Source organism: Octopus bimaculoides, chromosome 5 (genome assembly GCF_046866305.1).
Source record: "Octopus bimaculoides isolate indiv1 chromosome 5, ASM4686630v1, whole genome shotgun sequence".
Taxonomy (NCBI): domain Eukaryota; kingdom Metazoa; phylum Mollusca; class Cephalopoda; order Octopoda; family Octopodidae; genus Octopus; species Octopus bimaculoides.
The window spans coordinates 8,395,247-8,415,933 of NC_142932.1; the positions used below are offsets into that span (position 1 = coordinate 8,395,247).

The 20,687-nt window shown below is 35.3% G+C and overlaps 1 protein-coding gene across 1 annotated transcript in view; it reads left to right on the forward strand.

The window, feature by feature from the left end:
- Nucleotides 1-523: 523 nt before the first annotated feature.
- The window catches only part of LOC106875244 (ankyrin repeat and BTB/POZ domain-containing protein 1), a 41,115-nt gene continuing 20,951 nt past the window's right edge, over nucleotides 524-20,687 (forward strand). Inside the window, exons 1-5 of the mRNA XM_014923309.3 lie at nucleotides 524-1,738; nucleotides 3,870-3,932; nucleotides 14,508-14,563; nucleotides 16,608-16,752; nucleotides 17,912-18,071. Coding sequence (XP_014778795.1) covers nucleotides 1,683-1,738; nucleotides 3,870-3,932; nucleotides 14,508-14,563; nucleotides 16,608-16,752; nucleotides 17,912-18,071 — 480 coding nt within the window. The 5' untranslated portion in view covers nucleotides 524-1,682. The remainder of the gene's footprint in view (nucleotides 1,739-3,869; nucleotides 3,933-14,507; nucleotides 14,564-16,607; nucleotides 16,753-17,911; nucleotides 18,072-20,687) is intronic.

A 20,687-nucleotide genomic window follows, 5' to 3' on the forward strand; every position in this document is an offset into this window, starting at 1 on the left:
TACACATATGCATACGCACATATATGTACACATACATACATAAATACATACACACACACATACATACATATCATGAACTAACTGTTACTTTCTCAGATGCAGCACGGAATTTTGTCAGTGAACAGGTCTCGGTCTCAAAGCGACGAAAATATTTTGGCAAATTAAATTTAAATGTTGAAGTGAATCTAACGGTTGTTGTGTGTTTCTTAAATGGTTTATAAACACCTTCCACGCTGCAATTGTTTATATATATATATATATATATATATATATATATATATATATATATATTGTTCATCTTTCAGATCATGCAGCATGTCGTTATGACAACAAAATTTTATCATCACAACTGCCCACTCGGACAAATCAATTTCTCCCATTACAATATATATATATATATAGTAGTTTCCTATGAATTTACTTGGCCGCAATCGGAATGTATAAACTGGAAGTTGCGTAATAATACATGGTTTCTAAATAAACTTTTGTTGACACCAAACTGCGCAGATATAGGGGAGGGAGATAACTCTCGTTGACTGTGTGAAATCCTTAATGCACATTGAGACCAGAGTAAACATTGGAGATTGTCATATACAAACGGTTTGATACTTCGAGCGCTTAATATTTTAGCTTCAAAACACCAGTTTATTCGCTCGTGTTTTTTTAGCAGCCGCATCCTGTTGCATTTCTCTTGCTAACTCGATTGATTCTGTCTCTTTCTATATTTTGTTTCTGTATATTGTTTTTGCAATAGAACACGAACAAGAAACCAGAATTGATCTTCACATTGTGTTATTTTTTACGTGTTTACATATACATATATATTTCCATATGTAATTGCTAAATTTTATTCCAATTCAGTACGGAATAAACTTCAGTCTTTTTAAGGGTTTAGTCAAATAACCGACTGTAAACAACTATAATATACTAATACACACGTTTATTTCTTACGGTATCAAAATCTAAATAACTTATTTGATAATTCCAAAGAACTAATTGTATTTTCCATCTGTTAACTACCTTCACAAATCATTATTAATACGACACACTTATATCTATATTGTTAATTTACTCTTTACTTTTGATATACTTCATCTCAAAGGAAATATTTTTTCACCTCAGTATTTCAAAGATCAGTCCATCCGTTACGGTTTGGTTTGTTAACTGTCGGCAGTTACACCCAAAAAGCTTGCAAATGCATTCCAAACTTGCTCGTTGCGGAAATGGGTTTGTTATTGGTCTTGTTTCTCGTATTTTATGCACAAGTAATGATTTTAGTAGATCTAATTGTAGCACATCAATATATTGCAAAGAAACAACACATTTACGTTCATTAAAACGTTTATGTTCACTTAAACATTACGTTCAGTAAACTACTATTTTAAAAACACATCTTTTAAAGAAAATATATCCTAATTTATTGATTAGCAATTTTAGTTTTTCTGTATTTGCTTCACGTGATATAGTTTACTGTTGCTGGTGATATACTATTTTGGGTAAATTTTTATAAGTACATTTACCGTATTTAGTTAACATTTTGGTAGCGTCGAAATTATTTATTAAATGGTTCAAGTGTTTGACTACATTGATAGTTATTAAACAAAAGTTGAGTTATCATTGTTTTTGTACTCCTGTTTATCAAAATATACAGTTATCTGTAGTCACAATTTAGTCTATTAAGCATGGATGTTGAGCAACTATTTTTAAGCTGTAGAATTGGGGATTTGAAAACTGTCGAGTAAGTATGAATTCAAATCATATCTATCTATCTACCTATCTGTGTGTGTGTGCGAGCGCGCACGCACGTGTTGTTTCCAAAAAAAGTATTGTTGTCATGTTCAAATCAGAAAAGCTTGTTCTTTTATCAGTATTAGAACATTAATCCAAGCTACAAGAGAATGCCATTTCGTTCATTAATTACAAAACTCACTTTACATTTATTAATTTAAAAAAATTAAATTGTAAAACACAATGCAAGACACAATCTAACTGTTTATTATTTATGTATAACAGCAATATCGTGTCGAGAAAATGAAGCCACATAAAGGGTATTTGTGCATTCGTTGCTAAATAAACTCTAGCAGCTAAGGAACTTGTGATCTGCACTTCTTCACATTGCTCAGTATTTTCATCTGTCTTCGTCAATGTTTTGAGTGTGACTCGGCATTTGTTGGTTTAACAGAATAACGAAACTAAAACTAAATTTAAATACAGTTCAAAACTAATGTACTGAATCTGTAATCCAATTAACGCACCAACACTGAAAGAGTTTTCAAAAAGTTAATAAGACAGCATAAAGTTGTGCTGCATGTACTAGATTAATTTCATTGCGGGCGTGCACAGACGAGAATGAAACTGTTTGACTAGTCCCGCTCAGTTCTGATTCACCTCAGTGTTTCTCAAACTAATACGTATATGTCACAACATAAGCAAAAACAAATAGTAAAACTTTTGTTTTTAGACATTTCTATTCTTAATGTAGTTCACAGGGAGATTCAGCATGACACAATGTGACAAGCCTGGCCCTTTGAATTACTGGTTCAACTCATTTTTGCCAGCTGAGTGGACTGGAGCAACATAAAAGTTAAGTGTCTTGCTCAAGGATACAATGCACTGCTGGGAATCGAACTCACTAACTTACAGTCATGGACTGAATACCTTAACCACTAAGTCACACACCTTCACAGCCGTACTTGTCTTGTTAGGCTGGAAAAAGAGCATTGTTTGAGAGGAAGCAGTCTCTATCAGTCTATCAAACAATAAATTTAAAAGATACAATTGACTGGATGATTGTTTTAGTTATTCAGTCTTGCTCTTCAGCATTCTCACCATTGTAACACAGTAGTGTTACTTGCTATTTTTAGCAAGTTGTTTTGCTGGTTGAGCAGAATACCAAAAAAAGCATTACCTTTAAGGACTAATAAAACTGAATATGGGGACTAAATTAATAAGGAATATTTTCTAATAGAACTAGCACCCTAACCAAGGAGAAATAATTTGTTTCTCATCCACTTAACACAATCTAATGGTTATTTCTGTTTAGTACCTATCTTATCAAATGACTCTGTTTCCCTAGCACAAAAGTATGTTGAAAAACATGCACGCACACACACACACACACACACTGAAAATGTTGGGGGGTTTCACTCAGTTTCTGTTTGCCATGTTTCTGCCAGCTCGCCGCCTTCTGAACTCAAATTCTGCCAAGGTTGACTTTATCTTTCATTCTTTTGGGATCGATAAATTTAGTACCAGTGAAACACTCGGGTCAGTATAATTGACTAGTTCCCTACCCGCAATATCAGACCTAGTGCCTTTACTAGAAAGGATTATTATTATTATTAATCCGGTGTGCTGGTAGAATCTTTAGCATGCCGAGGGAAATGCCTAGCAGCATTTCATGTCTTCACGTTCTAAGTTCAAATTCTGCTTGTACCATTCAAATATGGGCGTTCATGTAAATGACTTAGACTTTTCCCCGAAAATACTGGCCTTGTGCCAAAATGTGAAACCATTATTATTATTATAATTGAAGTGGCTAGCTGACAGAATCATTAACATATCGGTGGGGAAAATGCTCAGCAGCATTTCATCCATCTTTACTTTCCGAGTTCAATTTCCACCAAGGTCAACTTTGCTTTTCTTCCTTTCAGGGTCGATAAAATAAGTACCAGTTGAGTACAGGGGTTGATGTAATCGACTTACCCACTTTCCTAAAATTTCTGGCCTTGTGCTAAAATTTGAAACCATTATTATTGTTCTTGTTGTGTTCATCTTTTTACTCCATGTAAATCTCTCACTGATTGCTCCCAACATCTTGATTCCTGGTGACCAATGAAAGAAATCATTATCGTTTTGTGTTTTTATAGATATCTTGTGGATGAAAAAGATGTGGAGATTAATATCCATGATAAATGGGATAGCACACCTCTGTAAGTCTTTAATGATATCAGATACTTCCTAATTTTTGGTGCTGGTCTACATTTCTGTTTATTTGTTGGCTTCAGACAATGAAGGATGGTCATGTTGGAGTACACCTTCTCCTCGACTTATGACCTAAGCGACTTGCAAATCGGTTTTTGAATGTTAGGCAGCGATGCATACAATAACTATGGCAACAGCATCTAACAATGCAGGCCTTCTTCAGACCCAGGCATCCACTGCCTTCCACTGTCTCACTCAGTCGCTTTCAAGCATCAGCTGCATTTGAACGAAAATAGTGTTGAAAAATATAAATCCAATATACAACCAGATCAACTAATGAAATTCAGTCATAAGTCGAAGAGAAGGTGTATTACCTTCAAGCACTTTCAGTTAAATGGAACTTTTTGCAATGGTTAACATCTTTGTTTTCTGTGAAATGGGACACAACTCAGTGTATTGTTTTACAGTCATACACACACACACACACATGACAGGAAAATCATCTAGCCATAATATTCAGCCCCAGACAAGTCTTTGTCCAACCTATGTTAACATGTAAAAAAAAAAACAAAAACAAAAAAAAGACATTAAACAAATGAAGTTATACTTATATTATGTATTCGTGTGTTCATTTCAGTAACAGGTAGGATAACTAAATCATTTAACATGCTAGAATATATACAGGGTGCATCACATTTTTGAGGTCATTTGTATGAATTTAGAAAAGAGATGCATAGCTCATCAAAGAAAAGCTGAATTTGCAAACGAATTGGTACAAATAATCTTGAGAATCCTTTTATTACACCTATTCAAGGAATCCGCTGTTAGCATCAATGGCGGCTTCAATATGGGGTTGAAAGCATTGACATGCCTGAATCAAATGATTTTTATCAATTTTGGACATAGTACTGGTTATGGGGAACTTGAGAGATTGTATGGCGTTTTGGGGATGTTGATAGGCCTCTCTATTGACTATGCCCCATTTGTAATAGTTCAGAGGATTGAGGTATGATGAACTAGGAAGTCATGTGTCTGGGAGAACATGATCATAGAAATTGGAACACATCCACTTGGGTAGTTCTAGCCTTATGAGACAGACGCAGAGTATTGTTGGAAGACATATGATCTTCTGTTGTGTAGTCTGTCTATCTAGTGCCTCACAATTTTCTCCAACTCCTTTGTGTAGACAACGGCATTGACTTTTAAGCCCTGTGAAAGAAATTGAGGAGGCATGACATTTCCCTTGTTGCTGACAACTCCCAGAACCATCGCAGTTGCTGGAAACTTAGTATGCATGATCACTGGAACCTCATTCAGATCTTTGCATAACCATCTGTCATTCCTTTGTTTTACCTTTTAGACCTGATCAAAGTTTTTCTAATCAGAGAAAAATCAAAGCATTCCAGGTTCTTGGTGTTTTGATTTGTTTGGCAAGCACTTTGCACAGATCAAACAATTCTCTCTTGTCACATCCAACATAAACTGAACCCCCCCCCTCCCTTTCACATCACATATGACTTGTACCAGATGTCCTCATGCATAACGCTTCTGATCATGCATTCTGAAACCTTGAGGTCCTTTGCAGTGCCTCTTACTGAACTTCCTGGAGATTTTACTGATTATTTCTTGGACTTTTTGTACAAAGTTAAATGTTCTGATGGTATTAGGACCCCATGCATGCATTTTGTAGTTAGCTGCTGATATTGGATCCCTTCCAGTTCCTTTCAAACTCTGACACCAACGGATCAAGCAACTTTCAGGAAACAAGCTATCTCTGTATCAAGCAAGCTATCTCTGTATCACTATGCTGCACTTTTAAGGCAATGATTAAAATGTGCTTTTTCATTTGCTGAGTCAGCCAGGTGACTGATTTTGTATGTCTGAAAAGTAAAGTTTAAAAAGAGAAAAGTTATAAGAACGTTAGAGCTCTTAAAAGAGGTGTCCTCAAAAACCTGACACACCCTGCATACATACTATGATTATGCAAATTCATGCAATAGTAAACAAAAATCCACACCAGACATTACATAATAACTTTCAAACAGTGTAATAGGATTGCATGTAGACAAATATGGTTATAAATACATTTAGTTGGAGAGGCTTAGGATGTCAAACAAAAAAATGTAATTAGGTTAAGATACTTAATGGAGAAGCACAGAGTAAAACAATCAAATAGACTGAAAAGATTTAAATAGACTATGAAATATCAACTGTGATGCTAAGGCGAGTCAAAGACTGGATAATGTATCAAGTCATCCCATAAGTTCTGTCTGAATTTTGAATAAAGAAAACAAGTGATCAAATGTTATATTCAATTGAAATTTAATCATTAATATACTTTCCCTGATTATCTAAGACTTCCTTCCACCTATTTACAAGCTTTTAAATCTCATTAATGTAAGACTCTTTTGGTTTCAAAGTGAAGAACTCTGAAATGTCAGTTTCAACATCCTCCTGGTTTGCGAAAGTTATGTCCCCAAATGATTCTGTAAACTATGAAACAAATGGTAGTCTGAAGGAGCAAGGTAAAGAGAATAAGGTGGATGAAGAATTTTTTCCCAACCAAGATCTTCGATCTTCTGTGATGTGATCTTTGCAGTGTAGGGTCGCGCATTGTCCTGATGAAACATTACTCCTTTTCGATTCACTAAAGCAGGTCTTTCTTTCTTCAAAGCTTGATTGGAACACTCTAATTGCTGACAGTAGACTTGAGCGTTGATTGTTGCATTAGGTGGTAACAATTCAAAGGGAATTACTCCTTTGCAATCTCACCAGATAGAGAGAAGAACCTTTTCCCCATGAAGTTCCCTTCTCAGTTGTGGTTGAGCTTCTTCCCTTTTACCAAGACACTGTTTACAATGTTTAACATTTTGATAGAAGATCCATTTTTCGTCACCAGTCACAAGTCTATTGAAAAAGGGTGGAATGAGTTTGCGAGAATGGAGAGAAGAGCAGATGTCAACTTGAGATTTGTGGTTGCTTTTGGACAATTCATGAGGCACCCATTTTCCAAGTTTAGGAACCTTTCCAAGTTGTTGAAGATGACGACGAACAGTTGTATGGTTTGAACTAAGATTTATTGTCAATTCTTCAACTGATAATGCAGGAGTTTCTTCAAGTAATGCCTCAAGGAGCTTATCATCAAACTCAACTGGACGTCCTGTTCGATCTTCATCATCAAGGCTGAAATCTCCACTTCTGAATTTTGCAAACCATCTTCTGCAAGTTCTTTCATTCAAGCATTCTTTTGCATAAACTGAGTGTATGTTTCGAGTCACTTTGGCTGCAGAGTTTCCTTTTTTGTACTCATAAAGCATTATGTGCCTCAAATGCTCTTTGGATACTTCCATGTTAGAAAGGGTTTTAATCAAAGAAATTTTAATTCTATTATTCTGTAAAATAATATCTAATTAGTTTAAATGTATACAAATGGTTAAAAATAATTTTAAATTTCATTAGACATTCTAAAATACTATTAAATTTCATTCAATTTTAATAAAGGCAAAATCGGACAGAACTTATGGGATGACCTGATAGTAAACAATTAAACAGTCTAAAGCTGAAGGGAAGGTATTCTTACTCAAGTAGCAGCTAACCCAGATATATTCCCACAAAGACATTAATTAGGAGGAAGGGTTAGCTCCAAAGTCTTGTCACTCATGGACATCAGTAAGGAGTGACATATACCAAAATGACATCAGATTTTCTATGGCCAGATGCTCTTCCTGTCACCAACCCTCACTTGTTTCCAAGTAGGGTAAAATTTCCTCATGATTGGACATGTTTTCGTAGAAATGAAGGACACTGCTTGTATGACAGGGCGACTTACATTTATCACATGATGTCAAGAGAAGGAGACAGTAACACACACATGCATGCACGTACATGTGCCCAAGCACGTACACACACACCTTGGGTTCTCATTATACTGTGTTAAGGTGAAACATGATAAAAGGTTTGTAGTTTATGACGATTACATATATTGCTTGATTGACTTCATGGATAATCTTACTAGGCTAAGATAATCTTTAATCAATGGTTTTTAGTTCTAGAAGGTTCTGTCACACACACACACACATGACAAGCTTCTTTTAGTTTTCATCTATCAAATCAAACTCACAAAGTTTAGAGTTATAGCAGAAGACATGTGCCACAAAGTGGAACTGAACCTGAAAACATGTGCTTGAGAAGCAAACTTCTTACTACACAGCTATGCCTACACCCATCAGCCATGCCTGAATCTATGTAAAGTCATTAACCATTTTGTTACCATATTCCTGTTGAGATACTCTGTCTTTACTTCAATTAATTTTAAATATAATGAAGAATCTAATAAAATAACCTTGTCATTATTAATTGATTTTTGGATCATAAATTTACACTAAGTTCTGATGGAAGATTTTAATTCAGAACTCTTGAAAGCGAAAGGTTTCTAACACAGAGCAAGGAGTAGTATCAAAAGGGTTAAGATTAGGGAAAAGACCTCCTTTGATTGTGAATGACCATGGAATTGCACCTAGAAAGTTCCCCTCCAAGGAATGAGTCTGGGCAAGGTTGTTTATGGAAGGCCAGCAGTTGCCCATGCATACCATCCTCCCCCCCTCCATGCCACCCATGTTATACCCATGGGAAACGAAAAGGCCTATACAGCTTCGCACCAGTGACGTTGCAACTCGTTTCTATGGCTGAGTGAACTGGAGCAACATGAAATAAAGTGTCTTGCCCAAGAACACAGTAGCACAGCATAACAATAAAGAGAAAAGGAATATAAGTGTGGTAAAACAAAGCCAAAAAGAAATAAGTTGCCTCTTCCTCACTCCCCATCAATTTCAGTTATAATTATAAGTGCCCAATAGGCGCAGGAGTGGCTGTGTGGTAAGTAGCTTGCTTACCAACCACATGGTTCCGGGTTCATTCCCACTGCGTGGCACCTTGGGCAAGTGTCTTCTACTATAGCCTCGGGCCGACCAAAGCCTTGTGACTGGATTTGGTAGACGGAAACTGAAAGAAGCCCGTTGTATATATGTATATATATATGTTTGTGTGTTCTGTGTCCCCGCCAACTTTGTTCGACAACCGATGGTGGTGTGTTTAGGTCTCCGTAACTTAGTGGTTCGGTAAAAGAGACTGATAGAATAAGTACTAGGCTTACAAAGAATAAGTCCTGGGGTCGATTTGCTTGACTAAAGGCTGTGCTCAAGCATGGCCGCAGTCAAATGACTGAAACAAATAAAAGAGTAAAGAGTAATATTTGACCACTAATGACCAACACTGTCATTTCTAACAATATTAGAAAGAAATACTTTGACACTTAACACTGTGAAAATAACAATAGGTGTAGGTGTGGCAACCACATGCTTCCCAACCACATGCTTTCAGGTTCATTCATATTGTATGGCACCTTGGGCATAAACAAATTCGATATTCTTTCCTGCATGAGAGTACACTTCTTTTCTCTGTATATACTCACACGAACACATATACACATACATATAGGAAGAACATCCAGGTATAGAAACCATGCCAAAGCTGACATGGAAGCTTGATGCAGCTTGCTGGATCCTGTCAAACCATCTCCATTCCATGCCAGCATCAAAAATAGGTACTCAATGATGACAACTATGACTGTGACAGCAGTGGCGTCAATTCCTCCCCCCTTTAACATTGATGTAAATCAGTTAAGAACTGAAGTCAGTTGAGATTCTTAATGTGCAACTTGTCTCCCCCTCCCTCTGTTCCTTCCTTACACCTCACATCTTCCTATTGTATTCATTAAACCCTGATTTCAGTGATCTTATTGACAGCTACAGCTCAGGGACTTCAGGATAGCTGGTCTATTGCTCTGCTGTTCATACTGTCAGCTGCTTGAACTACCTGTGCAGTTGAACTAGGTTATGTTCAAACACCTAATCAAGGTTACCAGTATATTGTGCTATTTTTGGGACAGTGAATACTCTCATGATCTTTGTAAATGATATGCATATATATATATATATATATATATATATATATAATGATAAAGGAGTTACGTCGCAAAAACGTATATAATTAAATGAACATAAATATGTTCATTTAATTATATACGTTTTTGTGTCTTAACTCCTTTATTATTATTAATATAACCAAAAGGATCGATTCTTGAAGAGTCTACATACCTTCACAGTCGTTTTTTTCTGCTATTTTGGTGATGGTTTTTTGAGTTAGCTTACCAATTATTTTTGTTGGTAGTTAATTTATAATATATTGATATCAACCCATGCTAGCATGGAAAGCGGACGTTAAACGATGATGATGATGATGATGATACTGTTGTGTCTGGGGAGAGTCATTTTCTTATTGTGCCTTAAAATTTAACACACTCACCGGTAGAATTTCCACTTATTTCTTATTTTTATTTCAATAATCTTGAAAAGGTTGCACAACGCAACGAAAATTTTAGGGAAAATAAAAATAAGAAATAAGTGGAAATTCTACCGGTGAGTGTGTTAAATTTTAAGGCACAATAAGAAAATGACTCTCCCCAGACACAACAGAATATGCTTCAGCACACGAAATCACATAAAAAATCTTGCAAACCAAATCCAAAAGCGAAATATATATATATATATATATATATATATATATATATATATGAGAAAAAGTTGAGTTCTATTTCATCCTTTACTTTGTAAAGTTCGATTTCTAATAAAGATTCTTCATATTAAATTTGTCAGCATACAATTTTCATCATCCCACTACCAAGTCTGACATCACCCCTTCCTTCCTTAATCATTTATCGCCCCTTCCTTTCTCATTCATAAACACAAGAGTATTGTTATAGTAGATTATCTCGGTAACCATGGGAGCTATGAAAAAAATATGACATCACCCCCTTCCTTTCTCATTCATAAACACAAGAGTATTATTATAGAAGATTATCTCGGTAACCATGGGAGCTATGAAACAATACAAAGCCCAGCATCACCACTGGATCATTCTACACATCTGTGTAATTTTTTGCGCAATTCCACCCAGTCGTTTCACCATGAATTCCAAGACAAGAAAGAATTGCCCATGTCAGATTTATATGTATAGATAAATATATATAAATAAGCATCCAATGGGACGGTTATATATAATTTGACAGTTATGAGTAGCATATAATGAAAATAAATTATGGTGTATATTAAAAAGAAATTGTTTAAAAAAAATTCCATGAGTAAGAAATTCGAATAATTGATATAATTTTATATAAGTTACTTGAAATTCAAATGAAAAGAAGATTTGGAGTTGTGAGGGAGTAATTATTAGGTTAATACAATGGGGAAAAAAGATTTATTATTAGTTAAAAAGCATTATATTTGTGTGAAATGAGTCTAAGAGGAAGGAATAAAAAAAGAAGAATAGTTGTTAATATGATAGAATCGAGAAAGAAAATACTTGCTGTGGTTAAAATTATTGAAAAAAAAAAAAAACCCACGTATGGTGATAAATGAGTTTTTTTTTTTTTTGGAGAGGTTGAATAAGATCACAATGTAGGGGAGACGAACTAAGATATATTTGTAAGAAAGATTTTTCGGAGAATTTCACGTTTCTATATTTTAATGTTAACTATGTTAGATATTAAAAAAATTACAATATGAATTGAGAATCTAGTTATGGATAAAAGAGGTAGAAAACCGTAGAGATAGTTTTATAAATAATTTTGTCCAACCCATGCTAGCATGGAAAGCGGACGTTAAACGATGATGATGAATTTTCTAACTTTCATAACGTTATGGTGAAAGCAGATGTAAGAAAAATATTTTTATTATCTTGGAGTGATAGGTGCGAAAAAATAAGTATAATAAAGATACGAGAAGTAATTCATATATATAAATCTATATAAGAGAAGAATATTATTTCAAAGTATGTATATATATATGTTGTATACTGATGCATTTGAAAGGAACAAATCTACGAAATAAGGTAAAAAGATATGTGCACATATGTATATTTACATGTGTACATATGCAGATATATACACACATATGTACACCCCCATATACCTGTGTATAATAATATGTGTAATATATGACATAAGTATATGTATAAACTTTATAAGTAAAATATAGAATATAATGTATACTCTCTCTCTTTACTCTTTTACTTGTTTCAGTCATTTGACTGCGGCAGTGCGGGGGCACCACCTTTTAGTCGAGCAAATCTTTGTAAGCCTAGTACTTATTCTATCGGTCTCTTTTTGCCAAACCGCTAAGTTACGGGGACGTAAACACACCAGCCTCGGTTGTCAAGTGAAATTGGGGTGACAAACACAGACACACAAACATATACACACATACATATATATATACATATATACGACGGGCTTCTTTCAGTTTCCGTCTACCAAATCCACTCACAAGGCTTTGGTTGGCCCGAGGCTATAGTAGAAGACACTTGCCCAAGGTGCCACGCAGTGGGACTGAACCCAGAACCATGTGGTTGGTAAGCAAACTACTTACCACACAGCCACTCCTGTGCCTATTAATATAATATATTAATTATATTAACCGGTGTTAATATAAAGTTGAAAAATAAAACGTTAAAAGCAGTAATAATAATTATGACATAAATAAAAATAATATTAATAATAATAAATAATAAAGAGGAAAAAAAAGGTGGAAGTACTATAAATCTATTTATGTGTATAACCAATGATAAATAAACTATATCTATGAGAGTGTGTACATTTTGTGGAAGTGATTGTTGTGCACCTAGAATTACTGTAAGCATAAGCACATCATCTGTAAGATTTTGATTAATATAGGTAGATTTGTAAGAAACCCAAAATAATTTTTAAAATTTAAGAAATAAAAATTGGGATAGTTAAGAGAAGTAGTTTTTAAAAAATATATATACACATTATACAACTGGAATAGGTTACGAATAAGAAGAAAAGAGGGGGAAAAGATATATAAGGGCAAAATAGTCACCGAAAAGTATTAAAAGGTGTTTGCATATATCAAAAATAAAAGTAAAAAGTATCATACAGATTGACAATAGTTAATGATAATAATAATAATACTAATATTTAGAATAGGTGAGAGAGGGGTGTATCTAAGTACATATTGTGAAAGAAAAAATAGATTATTTACAAATAATGTATATATATGTGTATATTGAGTAAAGGTCCAAAAATTATCTAAAAAAATATGTTGAGAAAGAGGGGAAGGTATATGAATATTTGATATAGGTTTTATATTGATAAAATGAGGGTTCTGTATTAGCGTTTCGTTTTAGCAGGTATATATTATATAAGAGTGGAAAAAGATGAGTTGTGAACATTATTCTCCTGCCTATATTCTTCTAACTACCTTTACTCTTTATTCTTCTATTTATTCCTTTATTCTGTTTTATTCCTTATAAACTGTGAATTTTATTCCTTCATCGTAAACTGTAAATTTTCCCAGTCTAAAATATTCATACCTTGTCTCTGATGACAGAATACCCAGTGTGTGGACATGTTAACCTACCACTTGGGTAATCCCAGAAATGGTTGTAAGACTTCAAATTCACCTTACCCTAATTAAATTATTCTAAATGACTTGAGATACTCATTCTGCCTTGGTTTTTGATTTTTACTCTAATATATTATCATCATCATCATTTAACACCTGCTTTCCATGCTGGCATGGGTTGGATGGTTTGACTGAAGACTGGCGAGCCAGAAGGTTGCACCAGGCTCCATTCTGATCTGGCAAAGTTTCTACAGCTGGATGCCCTTCCTAATGTCAACCACTCCGAGAGTCTAGTGAGTGCTTTTACATACCACCGGCACTAGGGCCAGTCAGGCAGTACTGGCAACGACCATGCTCAAAAGGTGTTTTTTACGTGCCACCTGCACGGGAGCCAGTCGGGCGGTACTGGCAACGACCATGCTCGAATGTTGTTTTTCACGTGCCACTAGCACATGTGCCAGTAAGGTGATCCTGGCAACAATCATGGTCAGATGGTGCTTTTAACGTTCCACTGGCATGAGTGCCAATCAGGCGGTACTGTCATCAGCCATGTCAGCGATTTTGATTTCACTTGCCTCAACAGGTCTTATATATATATATTTGTCAAAATAACATATCTGACTTACATGCTAAAGGGACTTGTCTACCTACCTATCTATATTTCTACATATATTAAAACATAAAAACGTAAAATGAAAACAAAACACAAAGGATTCCGCGGTACACGTGTTTCAAGCTTTATACACAAACAGTCATTGCATCGTTATATGAGTATATAATTGACAGAAAGGATGGTTTAAAGCTATCTTCAGTCGCAAACATATTCAGTCCCAAGATTACATCACAAAGAAAAAAGGAAAAGTCCACCTAGTATTATCCATTGTAATATGCTTATCCTTTGAATTGTTATATCTACATAAAAGTTAATCGGTATTCAAAAATCTGTCCATATTGTACCACAATTCAGGGTAGAGTGAATGATAAATAGATATAACTAGCATATATGACATAGAAGGAGAGGATTTCTACATCTCTAGCTATCTATCTTTGCATCTGCATTTTCTTTGTATATATTAGTATTATAAAATATTTTTTTCCTTTCAGATATTATGCCTGCCTATGTGGTCATATTGATGTTGTATATTTTCTTTTGACTCGAGGTAATACACTTTTTCTTTTCTTTTCTCTTTGTTTGCCTTTACTAACAGATAGAAACTAAAATCAGTAGTGCTTTTAAACTATTTCTTTGCATCTACTGAATTTAGTTATAATGTTTTTATACTTCTTTCACTGGACCATGAAATGAGGTCATTTTCATTGCTCCTATTCCTTATCATTCTTCTTATGTAGTGGTGTATTAAAGAGTTAATAAAGTGTTGACTATGATACCACATGGTATTTACTGTGACTGTCTGCATTGTGTTCACCTTTTAGCGTTTAAACCAGTCATATCTGGTTCAAATATTTCTACTTGTTTTCTGTTGAAATTGGCCATATCCAGCCTGTCATACCTATTTTACAATGTCTTTATAAAAATTAACAATAACATCATTGAAATCTTGTAACTATGAGGTAATGCATGATTTATTCAAAACCATCTAAATAAATAAATATTACAATTGAATGAGTGATTTGGATGCTAAAGGATTAATATCACACCAAAGTTAACCCATTGCCTGTCCAAAATATTTTCATAAGTTTTTCCTAACTGTTCATGCTTGTTTTGACACATTTTGTTGGCTCTTGTATCATACGTTCTGAGTGATATAAAGCACTCCTTTCTTAAGACCCAGGTTACTCCTGTGGCTGAAAAGAATTTTGAATGTGTATCATATATGATGCATGAACATCAGAGAAATATGTCCTGTGTACCACATGTGATACACAGGACAGACAAAGGGTTAACATTGCCTTTTCAGGGTTTATAAAAAAAGCAGCAATCCAGAGCATTAGATTGACAAAATTGTTAGAGAGTTAGGTAAGATGGCTTTTTTGTGCCATGACAGCAACACATGTGACAACACCATTGCCAAGAGGTATCAACCCAAGTAGACAACCTTCCCTTAGATAAAAAATTAGTGGCATGGAAAGGGGTAACTTGCATTCAGTTGAGTCTTTCTCAAGAATCTTGCCCAAGCCTGCACATACACATGCATACAGATGCATAGTCAGCAAAGGCCCTACATTCTCATTATATTTTAAGTTCTTATATTTGTTGAATTCCTTTTCAATCTCCACGTGCCTATGAGAAACTCTATTCTAAGCCATTCAATCTCCTTCTCCAAGCATCTTAACATTGATCCATCAAATGGTCTGTGTTCAGTTACAATTATACAGAGTTATAGAAAACACTTTATTCTTCCTTCATTTTACTGGTTTCAGTTTTATGACTATGTTCATGCTGGAATTTGTTGATTTTTTTTTATATGTATGAACTGGAGTGCTTCACCTGATACTATTTTATCAATCTCATAGAGAACAATTGGCTGAAAGGACTATAAGTTATATATAAAAACTACGTCAGCTGCCCATAAATAAATCTATTACATTTGCTACCCTATGATAAATCCTTGCTTTTGCTACCTACAGATAAATTCATTATTATTGATACCCACAGATAAACCTGTTACTTTTACCACCCTGCCTACTGATAAACTCATTATTTTTGTCACCCACAGATAAACCCTTTGCTTTTGCCACTCACAAATAAAACCATTACTTGTGCTACCTACATTTAAATCCTTTACACTTACTACCCATGTAAACCAGTAAAAGAATAAAAGGTATGTCTAAGTGACTAAGACTATTTTGACATTAGTTACAGGCAAAAATTGGACTAATAAATGAGAAACATGATGTGAATTGTATATACCAATCAATTGAACACTTTGTGGGTGAAATATTCAACTTTTTGGCAATCGACATATTGAGAGTTAACACAAGTGTATCTATCTGTTGTATTTTGTGAACATGTAGCCTGTGGCTATTGTTACCATTAACCATTAGTACACTATTTTCTCTAGAATTGTTTTCCCTGCTACTGCCTTGTTACTACAGGGGAGAAAACTCTTATGGTGAGCTGATGCACCTACAGTGTGCTAAAGGTAGAAAGAAACTTTGAACATCTGAGCTGATGTAGAAGCAAAGCAAATAGTCTATAACTTTTGTTTATGTTTGTCTTTGTTAAATTATCTATTTGTACAGGTGCTAAATGTGAGAGAAATACCTTTGATGGGGAGAGATGCCTTTATGGTGCCTTAAACAATGAGATTCGGAATCTACTGAAGTCTTTCAAAGTTATTACAGCTAAAATTCTGCAGAGAAATATATTTGATGAATACTTGCAAAGGTATTTCATTGGAATCTTTCATTTATTTTAAGTTATTGATATGTAAAATCATGGTTGTTCTTGCATACAGGCATGTCTCCTCATCCCTCTTCAGCAGAGCAATCCTAATCTTGCAGGTTCATGGGTGCTGATGTCACATAAAAAGCATCCATACCTTGGACAAGTATGTTGTACTATAGTCCCAGGCCAACCAAAATCTTGTGAGAGGATTTGGTGGTGGACAGAAACTAAAAGAGCCCTGTTGTATATATGTATGTGTGTATATGTGTGTGTGTGTGTGTGTGTGTGAGTTTATAGGGATATATTATCTGGGAAAATACCGTGGTGGTTCTCAGTTAAGTCCCAGGTTACGACTAACCAAATCAATCAGTATTTTATGTCTATGATTACTATTAGTTATCAGTCACTCTGTAAATTCCTCTGATGGGTAATTCCGTGTTTGCTTCACTGGATTGGTAATATTGTCTGGAGTATATATTATCAATAATTATAGCAATAAAGAATATGGAGACTCATTCATCCTCAAAATGTATTTGCTCTTTACAATTTTATACAGCTTATTTTTATGATCTTTGTGACCTACACGTGTTTCCACTGCACAGATTACTGACATCAGTGCTATGATTTTCAGTACAGCTTCTTCAGGGTTTATTCATTTGGCTAGTTGTGTGTTGTGTGTGTGACAACATGTAATAGGTGTATATGAATGTCACTGTTATACAAGTAGTGTCATTTGTAGTATCCTGCAGAAACGTGTTTGGCCATGGGGAAATATCTTGCTTGGAAACAGGTGAGGTGTTGGTGATAGAAACAAACCACCTCAATAAAGTTCATCTGACTCATGCAAGCATGAAAATGTGGATGTTGAAAACTTTGATGATGATGAATATATTGGATTATAGTTGATTATTTATTCATTTAGCAGTTGTGAAATACTGCATGTTATACATGGAATTACATTTTTGAAGGTTAAAAAAAAAACAAAAAAAAAAACTGAGAAACGTTGTCAGAAATTGTGGATAAGCATATCTGAAGAAACAGTCTTCAAACCAATGGTGGAACTTTTACATTGATGGGCTAGAAAAATAGCAGCCAAATTTCTCGCAACCCACTCTTTTTCAATATTGTCTAACTTCATTCTCCTTCTCTATATTTTTAGGTTACAAGAAGACATTACATTTTCTGACATCATATTTTATGTGCATGGGGTCCGTTTCTCAGCGCACAGGGCTGTTCTATCAAGTCGTTGCTCCTACTTTGCTGAGCTTTTCAATACAAAATGGAAGAAAAAATCTGATGTAAATCTGAATCACCAACTCGTAAGCTCTTTTGGTTACTTTAAAAATGCAAAAATGAGAGTTTAGTGAAGAATTTTATGAATTAATTATGCAATTCATAGACAGTTATAATGATTTTTAACATAGACACAGGCTTCAAATTTGGGAACAGAAGATATTTGATTATATCAATGGTTACAGATAAGTTCACCGCCATCAATTCACCATGAGAAAAGTTCACCAGGAGAAAAGTTTACCAAGAAAATATATTTGTAGTATCTCACCATTAATAATTAAAAACTATTTTATTGAAAAAAATGGTGAATTGATGATGGTGAACATTCGCTGCGATGAATTGATGATGGTGAACTAACTGGATATGTATATCAACCTCAGTATTCTACTTGTAAAGGTATATGGTCAAGTGTTTAAGGTAATGGGCTCACATTATTTTGTCACAGGTTTGATTCCTGGACTGAACAGTGAATTTTATCTTTCAGCAAGGCATGTCATTTCACATTGCTCCATTGCACTCAACTGAGGTGGTGATGGTAGGAGTTAATTCTGTGGAGGTCAGCTTTACCTTCATCTTTTGGAGTTGATAAATAAAGTGCCAGTCAAGTATTGAGGTGGAGACAAAAGTCTCTCACCTGGTCCCTTTAAAATTGCTAACCTTGTGCCTAAATCAGAAACCATTAACCATTGGTATTATTATTGGTTATTGGAATGTGGTGAAATGACAGAATCACTAGCATGCCAGACAAAATGCATATTGGCATTTCTTCTGGCTGTACATTCCGACTTCAAATGCCATCGGGGTTGACTTTGCCTTTCATCCTTTCGGATAAAATTAAGTACCAGTCAATTACTAGGGTCAATGTAATCGACTATACTCCTTCCCACAAATTTCAGGCCTTGTGTCTATAGTAGAAAATATTATTATTATCATTATTATTGCAGTGAACTGGCCGAATCATTAGCATGCCAGACAAAATGCTTAATGACATTTCTTCCAGCTTTGTTCTGAGTTCAAATCCTGCATAGGTCTATTTTGCTTTTCATCTTTTCAGTATTGATAAAATAAGCACCAATTAAGCGCTGGTGGGAGAAGACCCTTCTTTTTGTGTGCCTAGGTAATTCAAGGTTGGATGTGGATGCTCACTAGTTTATCTATCTTTATGTTCTGAGCTCAAATCCCATCAATGCTGACTTTGTTTATCATCCTTTCAGGATCATCATCATCATCATCGTCGTTTAACGTCTGCTTTCCATGCTAGCATGGGTTGGACGATTTGACTGAGGACTGGTGAAACCAGATGGCTACACCAGGCTCCAATCTGATCTGGCAGAGTTTCTACAGCTGGATGCCCTTCCTAATGCTAACTACTCCGAGAGTGTAGTGGGTGCTTTTACGTGCCACCAGCACGAAGGCCTGTCAGGCGGTACTGGCAACAGCCATGCTCAAAATGGTGTATTTTACGTGCCACCTGCACAGGAGCCAGTTCGGCGGCACTGGCAACGATCTCGCTCGAATGTCTTTACACATGCCATCTGGCACAAGTTGCCCCAATAGGTCTTCGCAGGCCGAGTTTCGTTTCCAGTGAAGGAGACAACGTTGGCATGGGTGCCAGTCATTGAATTTAATTCGATTTCAATATAAGTACCAGTTGAGTACTGGCATCGATGCAAATTACTAGACCCCCACCCACCATCACCACTTCTCTTCCAAAATTTCAGGCCTTGTGTGTCTAGTAGAAAGGATTATTATTATTGTTATTATTGTTGTATAATGTGATTGTTTGGCAGAATCATTAGAGTACTCAGTCAAAATGCTTGACCATATTTATTCCACAGAAAATTTATGTTCTGAGTTCTAATCACTAGTTCTGACTTTATTATACTTCTTTCCAGGATCAATTTAGTCAAATAATTTCTTTCTTGTCTTCATCAACAACACAGTCACTTAAATATACGGTAAAAGGGTAAAGACTCCCTATGGTTTGTGAGTGACACTGGGACTGCACCTAGAAAGTTCCCTTCTGAGGCACAAGTCCGGGCAAGGTTGTTTGTGGAAGGCCAGCAGTCGGCCATGCATACCAGCCTTCCCTCTCCACACCACTGATGTTATCCAAGGGAAAGGCAAAGGCCGATACAGCCTGGCACCTGTGACATTGCAACTCATTTCTACAGCTGAGTGAACTGGAGCAACGTGAAATAAAGTGTCTTGGTCAAGAATGCAACACACAGCTCAGTCTGGGAATCAAACTCACTACCTCATGATTGTGAGCCTGACGCTCTAACCATTGAGCCATGCACCTTCACTTAAATATATAAACCATTCTTATAAACACACTTGTATAAACCACACGTCAGACCATATATATATGCACAGCTCAATATCTGGAGTTAACAAGGGCTGTGAGTTGGCAGAATTGTTAGCATGTTGGGTAGAATATTTTTACATTCTGAGTTCAAATTCCACCAAGGTCGACTTTGCTTTTCGTCCTTTTGAGGTCGATAAAATAAGTACCAGTTGAACACTGGTGTTAATCTAACTGACTTAATCTCTCCTCCATAATTGCTGGCCTTGTGCCAGAAATTGAAATCAGTATCTGCAATAAATGCTGGAGGCTCTATGTGGTCATTCTGTTTGCTAAA